Source organism: Salmo trutta, chromosome 15, assembly GCF_901001165.1.
Source record: "Salmo trutta chromosome 15, fSalTru1.1, whole genome shotgun sequence".
NCBI lineage: Eukaryota > Metazoa > Chordata > Actinopteri > Salmoniformes > Salmonidae > Salmo > Salmo trutta.
Window position 1 is genome coordinate 20,741,315 of NC_042971.1, and position 16,005 is coordinate 20,757,319.

General features: G+C 41.5%; 1 protein-coding gene across 2 annotated transcripts in view; it reads left to right on the forward strand.

Annotated features, from left to right (window-relative positions):
• Positions 1-10,621, forward strand: part of LOC115148600 (double C2-like domain-containing protein beta) — a 363,678-nt gene extending 353,057 nt beyond the window's left edge. For both annotated transcript variants that reach the window (XM_029690640.1, XM_029690641.1), the window contains one exon: positions 9,658-10,621. In XM_029690640.1, the coding sequence (XP_029546500.1) occupies positions 9,658-9,794 (137 nt within the window). In that variant the 3' untranslated portion in view covers positions 9,795-10,621. The remainder of the gene's footprint in view (positions 1-9,657) is intronic.
• The last annotated feature ends 5,384 nt before the right edge of the window (positions 10,622-16,005 follow it).

Consider the following 16,005-nt stretch of genomic DNA (forward strand, 5'->3'; position numbering starts at 1 on the left):
AAACAACTGAGTGGTGAGGAAGAAGCAGGAAACACTGACCCTTGATGCATGCCAGCCAGGCTATAAGCTTGTCAAGTTCTCATGCCGACATGTGGTTGGTGGGCGAGGAGTTGAACTTGAAGTGACAGGGATCCAACTTTTTCTGAATCCCTAACAAATCCCCTATTCCTCTCTTTTGATGATGCACTCCTCAAGAGTCCTCAGCACTCATCAGGAGTTTGAGCTGTACACTCATCCACTTTAGCTAATGTGTAGGGGAGAGTGGGGTATGTTGAGCTATTTTTTACATTCAGCATCACTACATCAAATAATATATTTGTATTCTTTCTAACAAAGATATCAACATATATTTCAGGATGTTGTCTATGCCTGGAAATAATCAGAATCCATGTAAACATAACAGTTTTGAAAACATAGCTTTTCCAACAAAATTGGTCTCTTGGAACAACTTACCCCGGGTATGGGGTAAGTTGAGCATATGGACAGGGTAAGTGAAGCCACCTTGGGGTAAGTGGGTGATGGTGTCCTGCGACGGTGAATGCTCCTGGTAGGTCAAAGTTTAATTCATGGAATGGGGTGTGGTATATTGTAAACTCAGCAAAAAAAGAAATGTCCCTTTTTCAGGACCCTGTCTTACAAAGATCATTCATTCATTGTAAAGTGTTTAAACACTGTTTCCCATGCTTGTTCAATGAACCATAAACAATTAATGAACATGCACCTGTGGAACGGTTGTTAAGACACTAACAGCTTACAGACAGTAGGCAATTAAGGTCACAGTTATGAAAACTTAGGACAACAAAGCGCCTTTCTACTGACTCTGAAAAACACCTAAAGAAAGATGCACCGGGTCCCTGCTCATCTGCGTGAACGTGCATTAGGCATGCTGCCTGCAGATGTGGCCAGGGAAATAAATTGCAATGTCTGTACTGCGAGACGCCTAAGACAGCGCTACAGGGAGACAGGACACACAGCTGATCGTCCTCGCAGTGGCAGACCACATGTACCAACACCTGCACAGGATCGGTACATCCGAACATCACACCTGCGGGACAGGTACAGGATGGCAACAACAACTGCCCGAGTTACACCAGGAACGCTCAATCCCTCCATCAGTGTTCAAACTGTCTGCAATAGTCTGAGAGAGGCTGGACTGAGGCTTGTAGGCCAGACATCACCGGCAACAATGTCGCCTATGGGCACAAACCCACCGTCGCTGGACCAGACAGGATTGGCAAAAAGTGCTCTTCACTGACGAGTCGCGGTTTTGTCTCACCAGGCGTCATGGTCGAAATTGCGTTTATCGTCGAAGGAATGAGCGTTACACCGAGGCCTGTACTCTGGAGCGGGATCAATTTGGAGGTGGAGGGTCCGTCATGGTCTGGGGCGGTGTGTCACAGCATCATAGGACTGAGCTTGTTATCATTGCAGGCATTCTCAACGCTGTGCATTACAGGGAAGACATCCCCCTCCCTCATGTGGTACCCTTTCTTCAGGCTCATCCTGACATGACCCTCCAGCATGACAATGCCACTAGCCATACTGCTCGTTCTGTGCGTGATTTCCTGCAAGACAGGAACGTCAGTGTTCTGCCATGTCCAGCGAAGAGCCCGGATCTCAATCCCATTGAGCACGTCTGGGACCTGTTGGATCGGAGGGTGAGGGCTATTCCCCCCAGAAATGTCTGGGAACTTGCAGGTGCCTTGGTGGAAGAGTGGGGTAACATCTCACAGCAAGAACTGGCAAATATGGTGCAGTCCATGAGGAGGAGATGCACTGCGGTACTTAATGCAGCTGGTAGCCACACCAGATACTGACTGTTCCTTTTGATTTTGACCCCCCCTTTGTTCAGGGACACATTATTCCATTTCTGTTAGTAACATGTCTGTGGAACTTGTTCAGTTTATGTCTCAGTTGTTGAATCTTGTTATGTTCATATATTTACACATGTTAAGTTTGCTGAAAATAAACGCAGTTGACAGTGAGAGGACGTTTCTTAGTTTGCTGAGTTTATATCTTAAATGTATGCCTTCGGAAGGTATTCAGACCCCTTGACTTTTTCCCCATTTTCTTACGTTACAGCCTTATTCTAAAAAAAAAAATTTATCCTCTGCAATCTACACACAATACCCCATAATGACAAAGCGAAAACAGGTTGTTTGAAATTTGATCATATGTTCCAAAAATATAAACGAATACCTTATTTACATACACTATCGTTCAAAAGTTTGGGGTCACTTAGAAATGTCCTTGTTTTTGAAAGAAAAGCAATTTTTTTGGTCCATTAAAATAACATCCGAAATACAGTGTAGACATTGGTAATGTTGTAAATGACTATTGTAGCTGGAAACGGCAGATTTTTATTTTCATGGAATATCTACATATGTGTACAGAGGCCCATTATCAACAACCATCACTCCTGTGTTCCAACGGCACGTTGTGTTAGCTAATCCAAGTTTATCATTTTAAAAGGCTAATTGATCATTAGAAAACCCTCTTGCAATTATATTTCAGCACAGCTGAAAACTGTTGTGCTGATTAAAGAAGCAATAAAACTGGCCTTCTGTAGACTAGTTGAGTATCTGGAGCTTCAGCATTTCTGGGTTCGATTACAGGCTCAAAATGGCCAGAAACAAATAACTTTCTTCTGAAACTCGTAAGTCTATTCTTGTTCTGAGAAATTAAGGCTATTCCATGCAAGAAATTGCCAGGAAACTGAAGATCTCGTACAACGCTGTGTACTACTCCCTTCACAGAAGCCCCGGTGCACAACTGAGCAAGAGGATAAGTACATTAGTGGCTAGTTTGAGAAACAAATGCCTCACAAGTCCTCAACTGGCAGCTTCATTAAATAGTACCTGCAAACACCAGTCTCAACGTCAACAGTGAAGAGGCGACTCCAGGATGCTGGCCTTCTTGGCAGAAGAACATTCGCTTGACCGTATTGTACGTAAGAAGTGCCCATCAAGCCAATCCAACTTGTGGGAGGTGCTTTAGGAAGCATGGTGTGAAATCTCTTCAGATTACCTCAACAAACTGACAACTAGAATGCTCAAGGTTTGCATGGCTATAATTGCTGCAAATGGAGGATTCTTTGACAAAAGCAAAGTTTGAAGGACACAATTATTATTTCAATAAAAAATCTTTATATTTCCTATTAATTTTGCAACTCATTTCATGTATGTTTTCATGGAAAACAAGGACATTTCTAAGTGACCCCAAACTTTTGAACGGTAGTGTAAGTATTCAGACCCTTTGCAATGAGACTCGAAGTTGAGCTCAGGTGCATCCTGTTTCCATTGATCATCCTTAACGATTTAAAAACTTTTTCTCCCCAAATTCGTGGTATCCAGTTGGTAGTTACAGTCTTGTCTCATCGCTGCAACTCCCGTACTGACTCTGGAGAGGCAAAGGTCGAGAGCCATGCATCCTCTGAAACACAACCCAACCAAGCCGCACTGCTTCTTGACACAATGCCCACTTAACCCGGAAGCCAGCCGCACCAATGTGTCGGAGGAAACCCCGAACACCTGGCAACCATGTCAGCGTGCACTGCGCCTGGCCGACCACAGGAGTCGCTAGTGCTCGATGGGACAAGGACATCCCTGCCGGTCAAACCTTCCCCTAACCCGGACGATGCTGGGCCAATTGTGCGCCGCCCCAGGGGTCTCCCGGTCACGGCCAGCTGCGACAGAGCCTGGACTCGAACCTAGAATCTCTCGTGGCACAGCTAGCACTGCGATGCAGTGCCTTAGACCACTGTGCCACTCGGGAGGCCCGTATGATTCTAAAACTTGGAGTACACCCGTGGTAAATTCAATTGATTGGACATGATTTGAAAAGGCACAAACCTGTCTATATAAGGTCCCACAGTTGGCAGTGAATGCCAGAGCAAAAACCAAGCCATGAGGTCGAAGGAATTGTCCGTAGAGCTCCGAGACAGTATTGTGTCGAGGGACAGATCTTGGGAAGGGTCTGTAAAAATGTATTCAGCATTGAAGGTCGCTAAGAACACAGTGGCCTCCATCATTCTTAAATGGAAGAAGTTTGGAACCACCAAGACTCTTCCTAGAGCTGGCTTCCCATCCAAACTGATCAATCGGGGGAGAAGAGCCTTCGTCAGGGAGGTGACCAAGAACCTGATGGTCCCTCTGACCAGAGCTCTAGTGTTCCTCTGTGGAGATGGAATAACTTTCCAGAAGGACAACCATCTCTGCAGCACTCCACCAATCAGGCCCTTATGGTAGAGTGGCCAGACGGAAGTCACTCTTCAGTAAAAGGCACATGGCAGCCCACTTGGAGTTTGCCAAAAGGCACCTAAAGACTCTCAGACCATGAAAAACAAGATTCTCTGGTCTGATGAAACCAAGATTGAACTCTTTGGCCTGAATGCTAAGCACCACGTCTGGAGGAAACCTGGCACCATCCCTAAGGTGAAGCATGGTGGTGGCAGCATCATGCTGTGGGGAGTTTTGTCAGCAGCAGGTACTGGGAGACTAGACAGGATTGAGGGTAAGATGAACGGAGCAAAGTACAGAGATCCTTGATGAAAACCTGCTCCAGAACGCTCAGGACCTCAGACTGGAGTGAAGGTTCACCTTCCAACAGGACAGCAACCCTAAGCACACAGCCAAGACAATGTAGGAGTGGCTTTGGGAAAGTCTCTGAATGTCCTTGAGTGGCCCAGCCACAGCCCGGACATGAACCCGATCAAACACCTCTGGAGAGACCTGAAAATAGCTGTGCAGCGACGTTCCCCATCCAACCTGACATAGCTTGAGAGGGTCTGCAGAGAAGAATGGGAGAAACTCCCCAAATACAGGTGTGCCAAGCGTCTTACCCAAGAAGAATCAAGGCTGTAATCACTGCCAAAGGTGCTTCAACAAAGTACTGAGTAAAGGGTCTGAATACTTATGTAAATATGATATTTATTTATTTATTTTTTAATAAATAAGCAACATTTTCTAAAAACCTGTTTTTGCTTTTTTCACATTATGGGGTGTTGTGTGTAGAATGTTTAATCAATTTTAGAATAAGGCTGTAACTTAAAGTGTGGAAACATTCAAGGGGTCTGAGTACTTTCCGAAGGCATATCTGTATATCTCTCAGTTCAATATCACTTACTGTCACGCCTTGACCTTAGAGAGCCTTTTTATTTCTCTATTTGGTTAGGTCAGGGTGTGATTTGGGTGGGCATTCTAGTTTTTCTATTTCTTTGTTTGCCGGGTATGGTTCCCAATCAGAGGCAGCTGTCTATCATTGTCTCTGATTGGGGATCATACTTAGGCAGCCTTTTTCCCACCTTAGTTTGTGGGATCTTGTTTTTGGTACTGTGCTGTTTAGCCCTACTGAACGTTACGTTTTCGTTTGTATTTGTTTTGTTTCGGTGTTCATTGAATAAAGAAAGATGTACGCCTACCATGCTGCACCTTGGTCCAATCCTTCCAACAACGAATGTAACACTTACACTTCCATTTCAGTTGTGTCGTATGTTGTTACGATGTGCTTATTCGTCGGCAAGTTCTTTAAATTTGTTGCTACTAAGCCCATGAAACTGGTCCGTAAGATTCTTGATATGTTTATGAAGCTCAGACTCCATGTCATCAGATAAGACCTTGTGTTTCTCTGCTACATTGTCATTGCCTCTCTTTCGGACAGGTACTTGTTTTTTTTGTCAATTTACCTCTTCAGTGTAATTCAGTCTATTTTTTCATCCCTTGCTGCTGCCGAATGGACTTCTTCTCTTCTCTCACTTTCTTGGCTGCTCTCAAGAACCTCAAGGGGGGTTAGACCCCTGCTTGTTTCATGTTTGTATACACGGGGCATGATGACGTCTGCTCTGTAACAAAAAAATGCGCTATCTTGAGTTCATATGCATGTCACATTGCAAAAATGCTATGCATATTGGCCCAGATTCGACACGAATTAAGTGCACGGAAATGTAATTCCCTTTTTATGCGCTTTTCTCTATGCATATTCTGACCTTGAATTTAAGCATGAGAATAGCATGCTATTCACCCACTATTCTTTTGAGGTGGAGCTTGAATAAATTAAGGTGTGATGGAGGTGTGGCTACATATACACCGTATTCTGACCTTGACTTAGTTGCCTAGTAATTCCACCACCTTTACGCCGAGAGAGCAATTTTTAAAAATGATTTTTCCTTATGATCCCTGCAGACGAATGTGAAACCAGCCGTAAAGTATGGAAGCAAACTGAAAATCATATCAACATGACATGTATTGCGGCTCCTTTTCCACAGTGAAATGGGATATAAATAGCTGTAATGTTATTCAGAATTCAAATTGTGTGCCTTCAAAATTTGCCTGGATGAAATTTGGATTCACAAGCTTTAGGCTTCTTTAGGGCTGAACCTGCTGAGTGGATGTATGCGCTTTAGAATGTTTTGATTATATGCCCTGGCTTTTCTCTGTTTCATTTTGCAATTTGTATCATGTTAAGTATTAGCCACTATCGGGAGCCACTGTCAGTAATACCACATGCATTTATTTTTGCATCATTCCATTCCATTTACCTTTCTTTCCTCTGTCACGTCCTTGTAAATTGTTCCTGAGGGTCGCTTGCATTAGTGGATCGTATTAGGCTTGTCCAAAATGATTGCACAACACATGTAACCTGTTTGAAGACCACATGTAGCAGGTTAAATCTGGAGCCTGGCGCACGGTTTACTATGACTGGACCATTGTCATACAGTTCCATGATTAGTGGGAATTAGGGTAGATTTATAGGATTATTGTTCAATCCCTATTGTACACTTTCCACCTTCCAATATTTCATGGATTGAACTTGAATATGACAACTTTCATGATGAATCAAACCACTGTATTTTTTATTCATCAATATGCAGTATTTTGTGTGGAAACGCTCTCCAAACAGTTTTTCTTATGATTCATACATACTTTCCTAACCCTAAAATGTGCCTAAATAATCTAGTATTTTACATCTACCAGTTGGTGCTGAAATGGCGACGAATATGCATACCGTAATTTCCGGACTATTGAGCGCACCTGAATATAAGCCGCACCCACTGAATAAAAAAAAATATATTATTTTTAACATAAATAAGCCGCACATGTCTATAAGCCGCAGGTGCCTACCGGTACATTGAAACAAATTAACTTTACACAGGCTTTAACGAAACACGGCTTGTAACAAAAATAAATAGGCTTTAACGAAACACGGCTTGTAACAAAAAATAAAAAATTTGCAGTAAGCTTTAGTTGTCTTTTTGCACTGAGTCAATTCCTCACGCTGCTGTTTCCAACGTCTTATCATCGACTCATTAAGATCAAGCTCCCGTGCAGCAGCTCTATTTCCTTTTCCAACAGCCAGATCAATCGCCTTCAACTTGAAAGCTGCATCATATGCATTTCTCTGTGTCTTTGCCATGATGAGGGTGACAAAATGACTACCGTAATCAGAATGATGGGAAGTTTGAGAGCGCTCGATTTAATCTAAACAGTAAAATTGCCGAACGGGTTTGACCTTAACCGTTAAGCCGCGAGGTTCAAAGCGTGGGAAAAAAGTTGCGGCTTATAGTCCGGAAATTACGGTAGATGGATTTCTTTAATTGATCCCTATATTCTGAACCTGTTCTCTCAATGTATTCTATTGAATCTGTCAACCAAAATTCGAATTAAAGGTGCACCGTATTTAAAGGGATGCCTTAAGATCAATGTACCCCATTGAATGAAAACTCCACAAGAAAATGTGTTGACCAGCAAGTGGGAGGGTTTTCAGTGGTTGAATTAAATGTAATTAGAGCGGGCAAGGTAGCCACATCTGCGGAGTGCTTTACATGACTAAGATAAGTCTGAATACCAAATACTGAGAAGTGTTTAGGAAAGGCATGCGTAGGAAAGGCATAAATTCCTGAGTCGAGATCGGCCCATTTTGCATAAAACTGAAAACAAACAAATAATCATCATTTTTATGGGGTATGGTAACCTAAAGTAGCAGGCGTAGAAAGATGCCTGGGCGGAGTTCCCACTTCCGTTTTTTAGGGGAAACGGAAGTTAGGTTCCAAATATTATAGCCCTGAAACCCGGATGTTAGTATTTTCTGGCAACTCCGCATAGGCTAGGGGTATGGTGGTCATTGGCCATTGACTCAACATACCCCAAGGCAAAAATGTTGACTATATTAGCCCACACAGCTACAAGGATGCACTTTCATGCTTAGTACCTAATATTGTAGCTTATAGAGACCCCAACTGATTGAGATACAAACATCCTGAAACCTTTAACGCAATACATTAATTTGACTATGTGAGAAAAAAATGTGGGATCTAACTTGCTTACCACTTTTTCCATGTGATTTCTTCCTTCACAGACTACATGGGGCTATACTTGTGAAATTTTGCTTAGACCGTGGTTTGAAACATTGGTATAAAATGGCTAGCTACTAGCTTTTCTCATAGGCCAACCAGGCCAAATTAGCCACGATGCTGAGGACGGCCAGCTGAGCAGATAATTATATCCTGTAACAAATTCCTTCTTAGCCAATTAAAATAGTTGGACGGGATTCAACACTTTTTCACTAAAGGATCCTTACCAGAAGTCGACCAGCATGTTCTGATACTCAAATGAACTGCTTCACATGCAAAAGTTTGTCTGGACAATTAGCTCACAGTGTAAAGATGCCTAGTTCCTGACGCTTTTCACCACTTGCGACATCATTTTAATCCCAGAGTGGGATCATCATTTTTCCTTTCACATGTGGACTAACATTCATTGTGGTATTGTGTTGAGAAGGAAAGTGCAGTCATCACCATAAAATGAAGAATGAATTTCTTTAGGAGCTAGGCCTACGACTTTCTTTAAGCTTTCTTCACAAACACACTGCTGGGGCCTAATAATATCTTAGCATATGAGGCTGCATGGAGGTGTACACTTGCCTACATGTAGGTTACACCTACAACATTTTATGTGTTTTTATAATCGTTATCTAGCTTACCTTGTCACAAGTGTACATAAGTGTAAATTGACTGGTCTGTCTAAGTTCACCAAGTGTCCAGTAGAAGGCGCAGCTACTCCAGAAATCCACTGAGGTGAAGCCTCCTGCTTGCTTCATAACTTATGAAGCCGATGCGGTAAAAGACACTACATCTGATCGTGCTTTCCTGTCAATTCTGTAACACATGCTATTGACTGACTGGAGTAGCCTATATAGACACTCAGATCAGCAATAGAGCTAAGTTCATTGTCATGGATGTTTTATTAGCTGGGCTAACATATATCAACATCATTTTTGGACAAGATGGCCTAATGATGGTTTAAATAGCGAGAAGAGAGTAATGTACCTATTTGAAAGCTATATAAAAAAGTAGCTCTCATGCTAGAAAAGGATAATGTCCTCAGAGTTTTACATTGTTCATGTCCAGCAATTGATAAGAGCAAGGGTGAACACATAAAACGCTTGCATTCTCAGGTTTAAACATCGGTCACCAGTCTCACTTCAAAGAGGTCTATTCTACCATGGACAGCCTGTTCAGGAAGGTGCAACATCACAGAGTATTCAGAGAACAGTTGTGATTGTCTTTTGGGTATTGTGTTAGTTCAAACTATTTAGTTTCTATCGCCAATCAATGTGTTGCATTCTAACCCTTTTCTACTGTTCTGCCGTCCCCGGTCTCAGGTGGTGTGTCCCTGGGCATCAGCGCAAACGGGGAGAGGCTGAAACACTGGTTCGACTGTCTCAAAAACAAGGACAAGAAAATTGAGCGATGGCACACACTGACCAACGAACTTCCTGGTACAACATTCAATGACTGATGGCCCCTCCCCACTACCTACTGTGGACAGGAGTTCAGCCTTGATCGACTAATATACACTCCAGCTTTCCCGTTTCCGGAGACGTTTAACAAATCAAAGCTCTTGTTTTCTGTATTTCTATCCCAAGGTTTTGGTCTCATCCGTTATCTTCTATCCCTTTCTGATAATGTGCTGTGTCTTTAGGGCTTTGCTGCACAGAACTAGAATGAGATGAGAATCTATTTCTGTGGTTTGCTGTCCGGCGATGCATATTCACTAGGTTTACTGGCAGCAGTTTATTGGCAGATTGTGGGGAGTGTGCACTTTGTTGAAATGAAAACTTCAGACACTGTTCTATAAAGTATATGTATTGTTTACAGTCTAGGATGCAGCTCCACACACCTCTGCTGTTCCTCTGAAGTTCATGTTTGCCAGAGAAAGGGGGCAAAAGACCCAAGTAATGTGTTTTATAGAGAGCCTACTTTCAGGTCATTGCAAATGTCTAATCCTGTGATGAAGGGTTTGGGCTAGGGGAGGGAAATGTGGAAGGGAGGGGGGCAAGGCATTTTAATATGCTAGCTCTAAGTACTGTATCTCGTTGCTTATGTGTTTCAGTTCTTTTTTAAGTAGTGTAAAATGTACGCCACCCCAGTCAGTATATCAGATGAATGTAGGGTGCTGTGTGTTATTGAACTAGTTCATACATAAAACTCAAGGTCTGATAAATATCAGAGTTGCGTTGGATAGCATGGGAGGAAGAGAATTGAACTTCTACAGCCTAATGGCAAACTGTTTTTATGACGTTGCCTGAGGCGGAATATTACCATAAATCTATATTTTTACATTTCCTCATTGGCTGTTTAATTATTAATGATAAGGCAATATGGCTCAACTCACTTCATGCTTATGTTTTGAAATCAAAGTATATTTTATGTTCACCTTTTTATTGTTGCCCTAAAATGTATGTTTGTGTGCGTGCGCATATTTGTGCTGGATGTGTGTCGGTGAACGCGACCGAGAATTGTTGTGAAATATTTAACTGGCCAATTCTTACACAACAGGTAATAACTGTACATGTATTGCTAGTGTTTTCCACTGCATAGCAGCTAACAACCAGTGGTGGGAAAAGTACCCAATTGTCATACTTGAGTAAAAGTAATGATACCTTAATAGGAAATGACTCAAGTAAAATGGAAGTCACCCAATAAAATCCTACTTGAGTAAAAGTCAGAAAGTATTTGGTTTTAAATATACTTAAGTATCAAAAGTAAATGTAATTGCTAAAATATACTTAAGTATCAAAAGTAAAAGTAGAAATCATTTCAAATTCCTTACATTAAGCAAACCACACAGCACGATTTTCTTGTTTTTGATATTTACAGATAGCCAGGTGCACACTCCAACACTCGGACATAATTTACAAACAAAGCATTTGTGTTTAGTGAGTTCGCCAGATCAGATGCAGTAGGGATGACCAGGTGTCAGGGAAAAGGTACATTATTTTATTTTGGAAAGTAGTGGAGTAAAAGGTGTCAAAAATATATAAATAGTAAAATAAAGTACAGATACCCCAAAAAACTACTTAAGTAGTACTTTAAAGTATTTTTACTTATTAAGTACTTTACACCACTGCTAACAACTATGACAGTGCATGATTACAAGTTGTTTCATTTTGTGTTATAATTTATATTACCCATAGTGTTGTTTTGTCAAAGCTTTTGTCTTACTTGAAAAATGTAAAGACATGTCCCATTCCATTCTTAAAAATGCTGTGAGCTTAATTTCAAGAAAAAGCTCACAAGGGGGTATATTTTCCATCTTGATTGACAAACCCAGGTAGACTTCTTATAACTACTTCATGTTCAAAGTTTAGTCAAGACGGGGTAAAATATTGCACTTGTCAATCTGAGTGTTACGGTCTCTCTGGCCTGGTGTGGATTAACCTAACGTTGCAAGAGTAAAATAAACACCTGAAACTAGATCCCCTACATACGGGTCTTGACGAGAAGAAAACTTTTGGGTGAGGTTCTCTTCTGCACTGTTCAACCAATCCAGTAAATGTGGAGGAGTTAAGATGGAGTGGCGCCTTGTTAACGTCCCAAAGTGTAAGTCTCTCTTTCCATTTCCCCTGAAAACCAGAACATCTGGTTGTTGGGGACTCGGCAGATGATATGTGTGGACAGTGATTTGTGAAATGCTAACTCTCATTGGCTATGTGGCAGTGCAAGCAGTCCAATATCCTCCTCATCTATAGTACCAACTAGAAGTTGTTTTGGACACCAAGGTCCAACCCAATCTCTTCCTCAATTCTACACGGCATCAGGCAGGCAATCAAGGTGGTCTCTTTCTTGAATGCATATACAGTCGCAACAGCTAACTTGTGACATTTTTTTATCTGTTTGCCTTTGTACAAAACAAAATGATATAACAAAAATGCATGCAAATGTGATTGGTAAGTCATGAAATGACTGCTTAATGATACTGCTGTTTTTTCTAGGGGAAAAAAATAACAACTGTGGATGCTACAAGAATGTCAATCTTTCTTCTGGACAACGTTTTGTACCTTTGAACACTATCGTATTGTCTGTGTGGTTGCTGTATTGATTGTCTGGGAATGTGACCGCATGTGAAGAAAAATCTCTCCCTCTCTGTTCATTTTGTTAACACTCAGGCGGTTGTTTGCATAATTCTGTTGGTTCTATGGTTAAAAAAAAAGAAGAGAAATATTTTCTCCTATTTCACCTTACTTTTGCACCGAATGGCCGAATGATTGTGCCTTTTCTTTTGTAAAAGTGTATTTTTGCAATGCTCACTTTACAAAGATTAGATTGATATTAGCTTTTAATATGTAAATAATACATGGCACATTTATATTCCTGTATGTGTGTTAGGGTTCTGAACTCTGTTTCAATCTTTCAAAATGTCCCACTCAAATGACACGAGCCCAGAGTGTCGTTCCACTGTTTGATGGTGGTGACAGTGAAGGCAGGGGTGCAAGGTTGAGGTGGAAGCATATGTACAATATACGTCTGTGAGTGGAAGAGGTCACAATGACAGGCAACAGGGCCTGTATTCACAAAGTGTCTCAGAGTAGGAGTGGTGATCTAGGATCAGTTTTGCCCTTTATATCATAATTAATACAGTTATATGGACAGGGGGGACCTGATCCTAAATCGTCACCCTACTGATGATCTATTGGTTCTGTTTCTTTGTTGCAGTCTGCACAGGGCTGACTGTTTAATGCCCCATATAGCATTGTTTTTGTGGTGAGAATTTTATATAATAGTTTAAATAGAAAAGAACGGATTGATGAATCAAATGTTTTGTATATCAGTTCATAAACCCGACGCCATGGTATTGGGACATAAAACAATCTGTTCACAACTATCTTCAACTTTATGCGGTGTAGTTGTCAAACCTCTCAACCTTAAGTAAAACTGATATATATTATGATTTATACTAATAATTTTAAGCCATGCATGGTTTTTGATTGGCGGCAGACAAACACATTTATTCTTTTCTCTTTTGAGGAATTTCCTCTTACATTTTTGTGGCAGAGCTGCAATGAATTGCTTATACATATACCTTTGTTAATTGCTTGTATGACAACATTTTACCATCCTTATTTACAAGTGTCATTCATAAACATGATCCCTTCCTTATAACCTTGTACATTCTTTCCAAGAAAATGTGTCTTTCCTCTATCACTACATTGGAGTTTCGATATTTGGCCAGCCTCTTCTGGAGGATGAAATTGGAATGGTAACCAACGCTGCATGGCTTCATTTAGAAAGGCGGATACTTTAAACAGGATTCCATTGTCAATCCACCGGAAAGGGTTTTACTCTGCATAACAGCAGAGACCCCTTTTTAACATTGGATGTGCCTCTCTTAGTATCCTGCTGGAAAACCAGTTTGGATTTAGATGCCTTCAGAAAGTATTCAAACCCCTTGACTTATTCCACATTGTTGTTTTATGGCCTGAATACTAAATGTATTTGTTTCTCGCACACATCTGCACACAATATCCCATAATGACAAAGTGAAAACATGTTTTTAGAAATCTTTGCAAATTGATTGAAAAACCAATACATTGTAGAAGCACATTTGGCAGCGGTTACGGCTGTGAGTCTTTCTGGGTAAGTCTCTAAGCACTTTCCACACCTGGATTGTGCAACATTTACCCATTAATCACAACATCATGCTGTGGGGAAGTTTTTCAGTGGCAGGGACTGGGTGACTAGTCAGGATCGAGGGAAAGATGAACGGAGCAAAGTACAGAGAGATCCTTGATGAAAACCTGCTCCACAGCGCTCATAACTGGGGAAAAGGTTCACCTTCCAACAGGACAACGCAGGAGTGGCTTCGGGACAAGTCTCTGAATGTCCTTGAGTGACCCAGCCAGAGCCACCGCCATGATTTATCGTAGGGATGGTGCCAGGTTTTCTTCAGATGTGGCCCTTGGCATTCAGGCCAAAGATTTCAATCTTGTTTCATCAGACCAGAGAATCTTGTTTCTCATAGTCTGAGTCTTTAGGTGCCTTTTGGCAAACTCCAAGCAGGCTGTCACTGGAGGAGTTGCTTCGGTCTGGCCACTCTACTATAAAGGCCTAATTGGTGGAGTGCTGCAGAGATGGTTGTCCTTCTGGAAGGTTCTCCCATCTCCACGGAGGAACTCTAGAGCTCTGTCTTTATTTTTAATACATTTGCAAACCTTACTAAAAACCTGTGTTTTCGCTTTGTCATTATGGGGTATTGTGTGTAGATTGCTGAAGAAATTGTTTTATTTAATCAATTTTAGAATACGCCTGTAACGTAACAAAGTGTGGAAAAAGTCAAGGGGTCTGAATACTTTTCGGAAGGCACTGTAAAAACAGATTCTAGACATACTATATTGAAGGCTTTTTAAAAAACGATAAAGATTTTGCCTGGTTTCCCTGTATTCTCATAGTTTTCAATTATTTATAGTAATTGTCTAATGTTGTCTCCAATATATCTTCCTTTTGAGAATCCTGTCTGATTCTGATGAGTAATGTCCGGTAGGACCTTTTTAATTCTATGAGCAATACATTTTGACAATATTTTTGTGTCGCAACATTGAAGGTTTAGGGGTCTACATTTTTTGGGAGATGCTGGGTCTTTGTACTGCCCCCCCTGGTTCCTGCTCCAGTAAGAGAGAGATCGGTCCCTCTTTTGGTGTGTCCGATAGTTTGCCATTTATATACAGTACAAGTAATTAAAACATGATAGTAGTGGATCTTTCAGTAGTTCATAAGAAGTTTGATATACAGTGGGGGGAAAAAGTATTTGATCCCCTGCTGATTTTGTACGTTTGCCCACTTACAAAGAAATGATCAGTCTATAATTTTAATAGTTGGTTTATTTGAACAGTGAGAGACAGAATAACAACAAAAAAATCCAGAAAACAGCATGTCAAAAATGTTATAAAATGATTTGCATTTTAATGGAGGAAATAAGTATTTGACCCCTCTGCAAAACATGACTTAGTACTTGGTGGCAAAACCCTTGTTGGCAATCACAGAGGTCAGACGTTTCTTGTAGTTGGCCACCAAGTTTGCACACATCTCAGGAGGGATTTTGTCCCACTCCTCTTCGCAGTTCTTCTCCAAGTCATCAAGGTTTCGAGGCTGACGTTTGGCAACTCGAACCTTCAGCTCCCTCCACAAATTTTCTATGGGATTAAGGTCTGGAGACTGGCTAGGCCACTCCAGGACCTTAATGTGCTTCTTCTTGAGCCACTACTTTGTTGCCTTGGCCGTGTGTTTTGGATCATTGTCATGCTGGAATACCCATCCACGACCCATTTTCAATGCCCTGGCTGAGGGAAGGAGGTTCTCACCCAAGATTTGACGGTACATGGCCCCGTCCATCGTCCCTTTGATGCGATTAAGTTGTCCTGTCCCCTTAGCAGAAAAACACCCCCAAAGCATAATGTTTCCACCTCCATGTTTGACGGTGGAGATGGTGTTCTTGGGGTCATAGGCAGCATTCCTCCTCCTCCAAACACAGCGAGTTGAGTTGATGTCAAAGAGCTCCATTTTGATCTCATCTGACCACAACACTTTCACCAGTTGTCCTCTGAGTCATTCAGATGTTCATTGGCAAACTTCAGACGGGCATGTATATGTATTGTTGAGCAGGGGGACCTTGCGGGCGCTGCAGGATTTCAGTCCTTCACAGCGTAGTGTGTTACCAATTGTTTTCTTGGTGA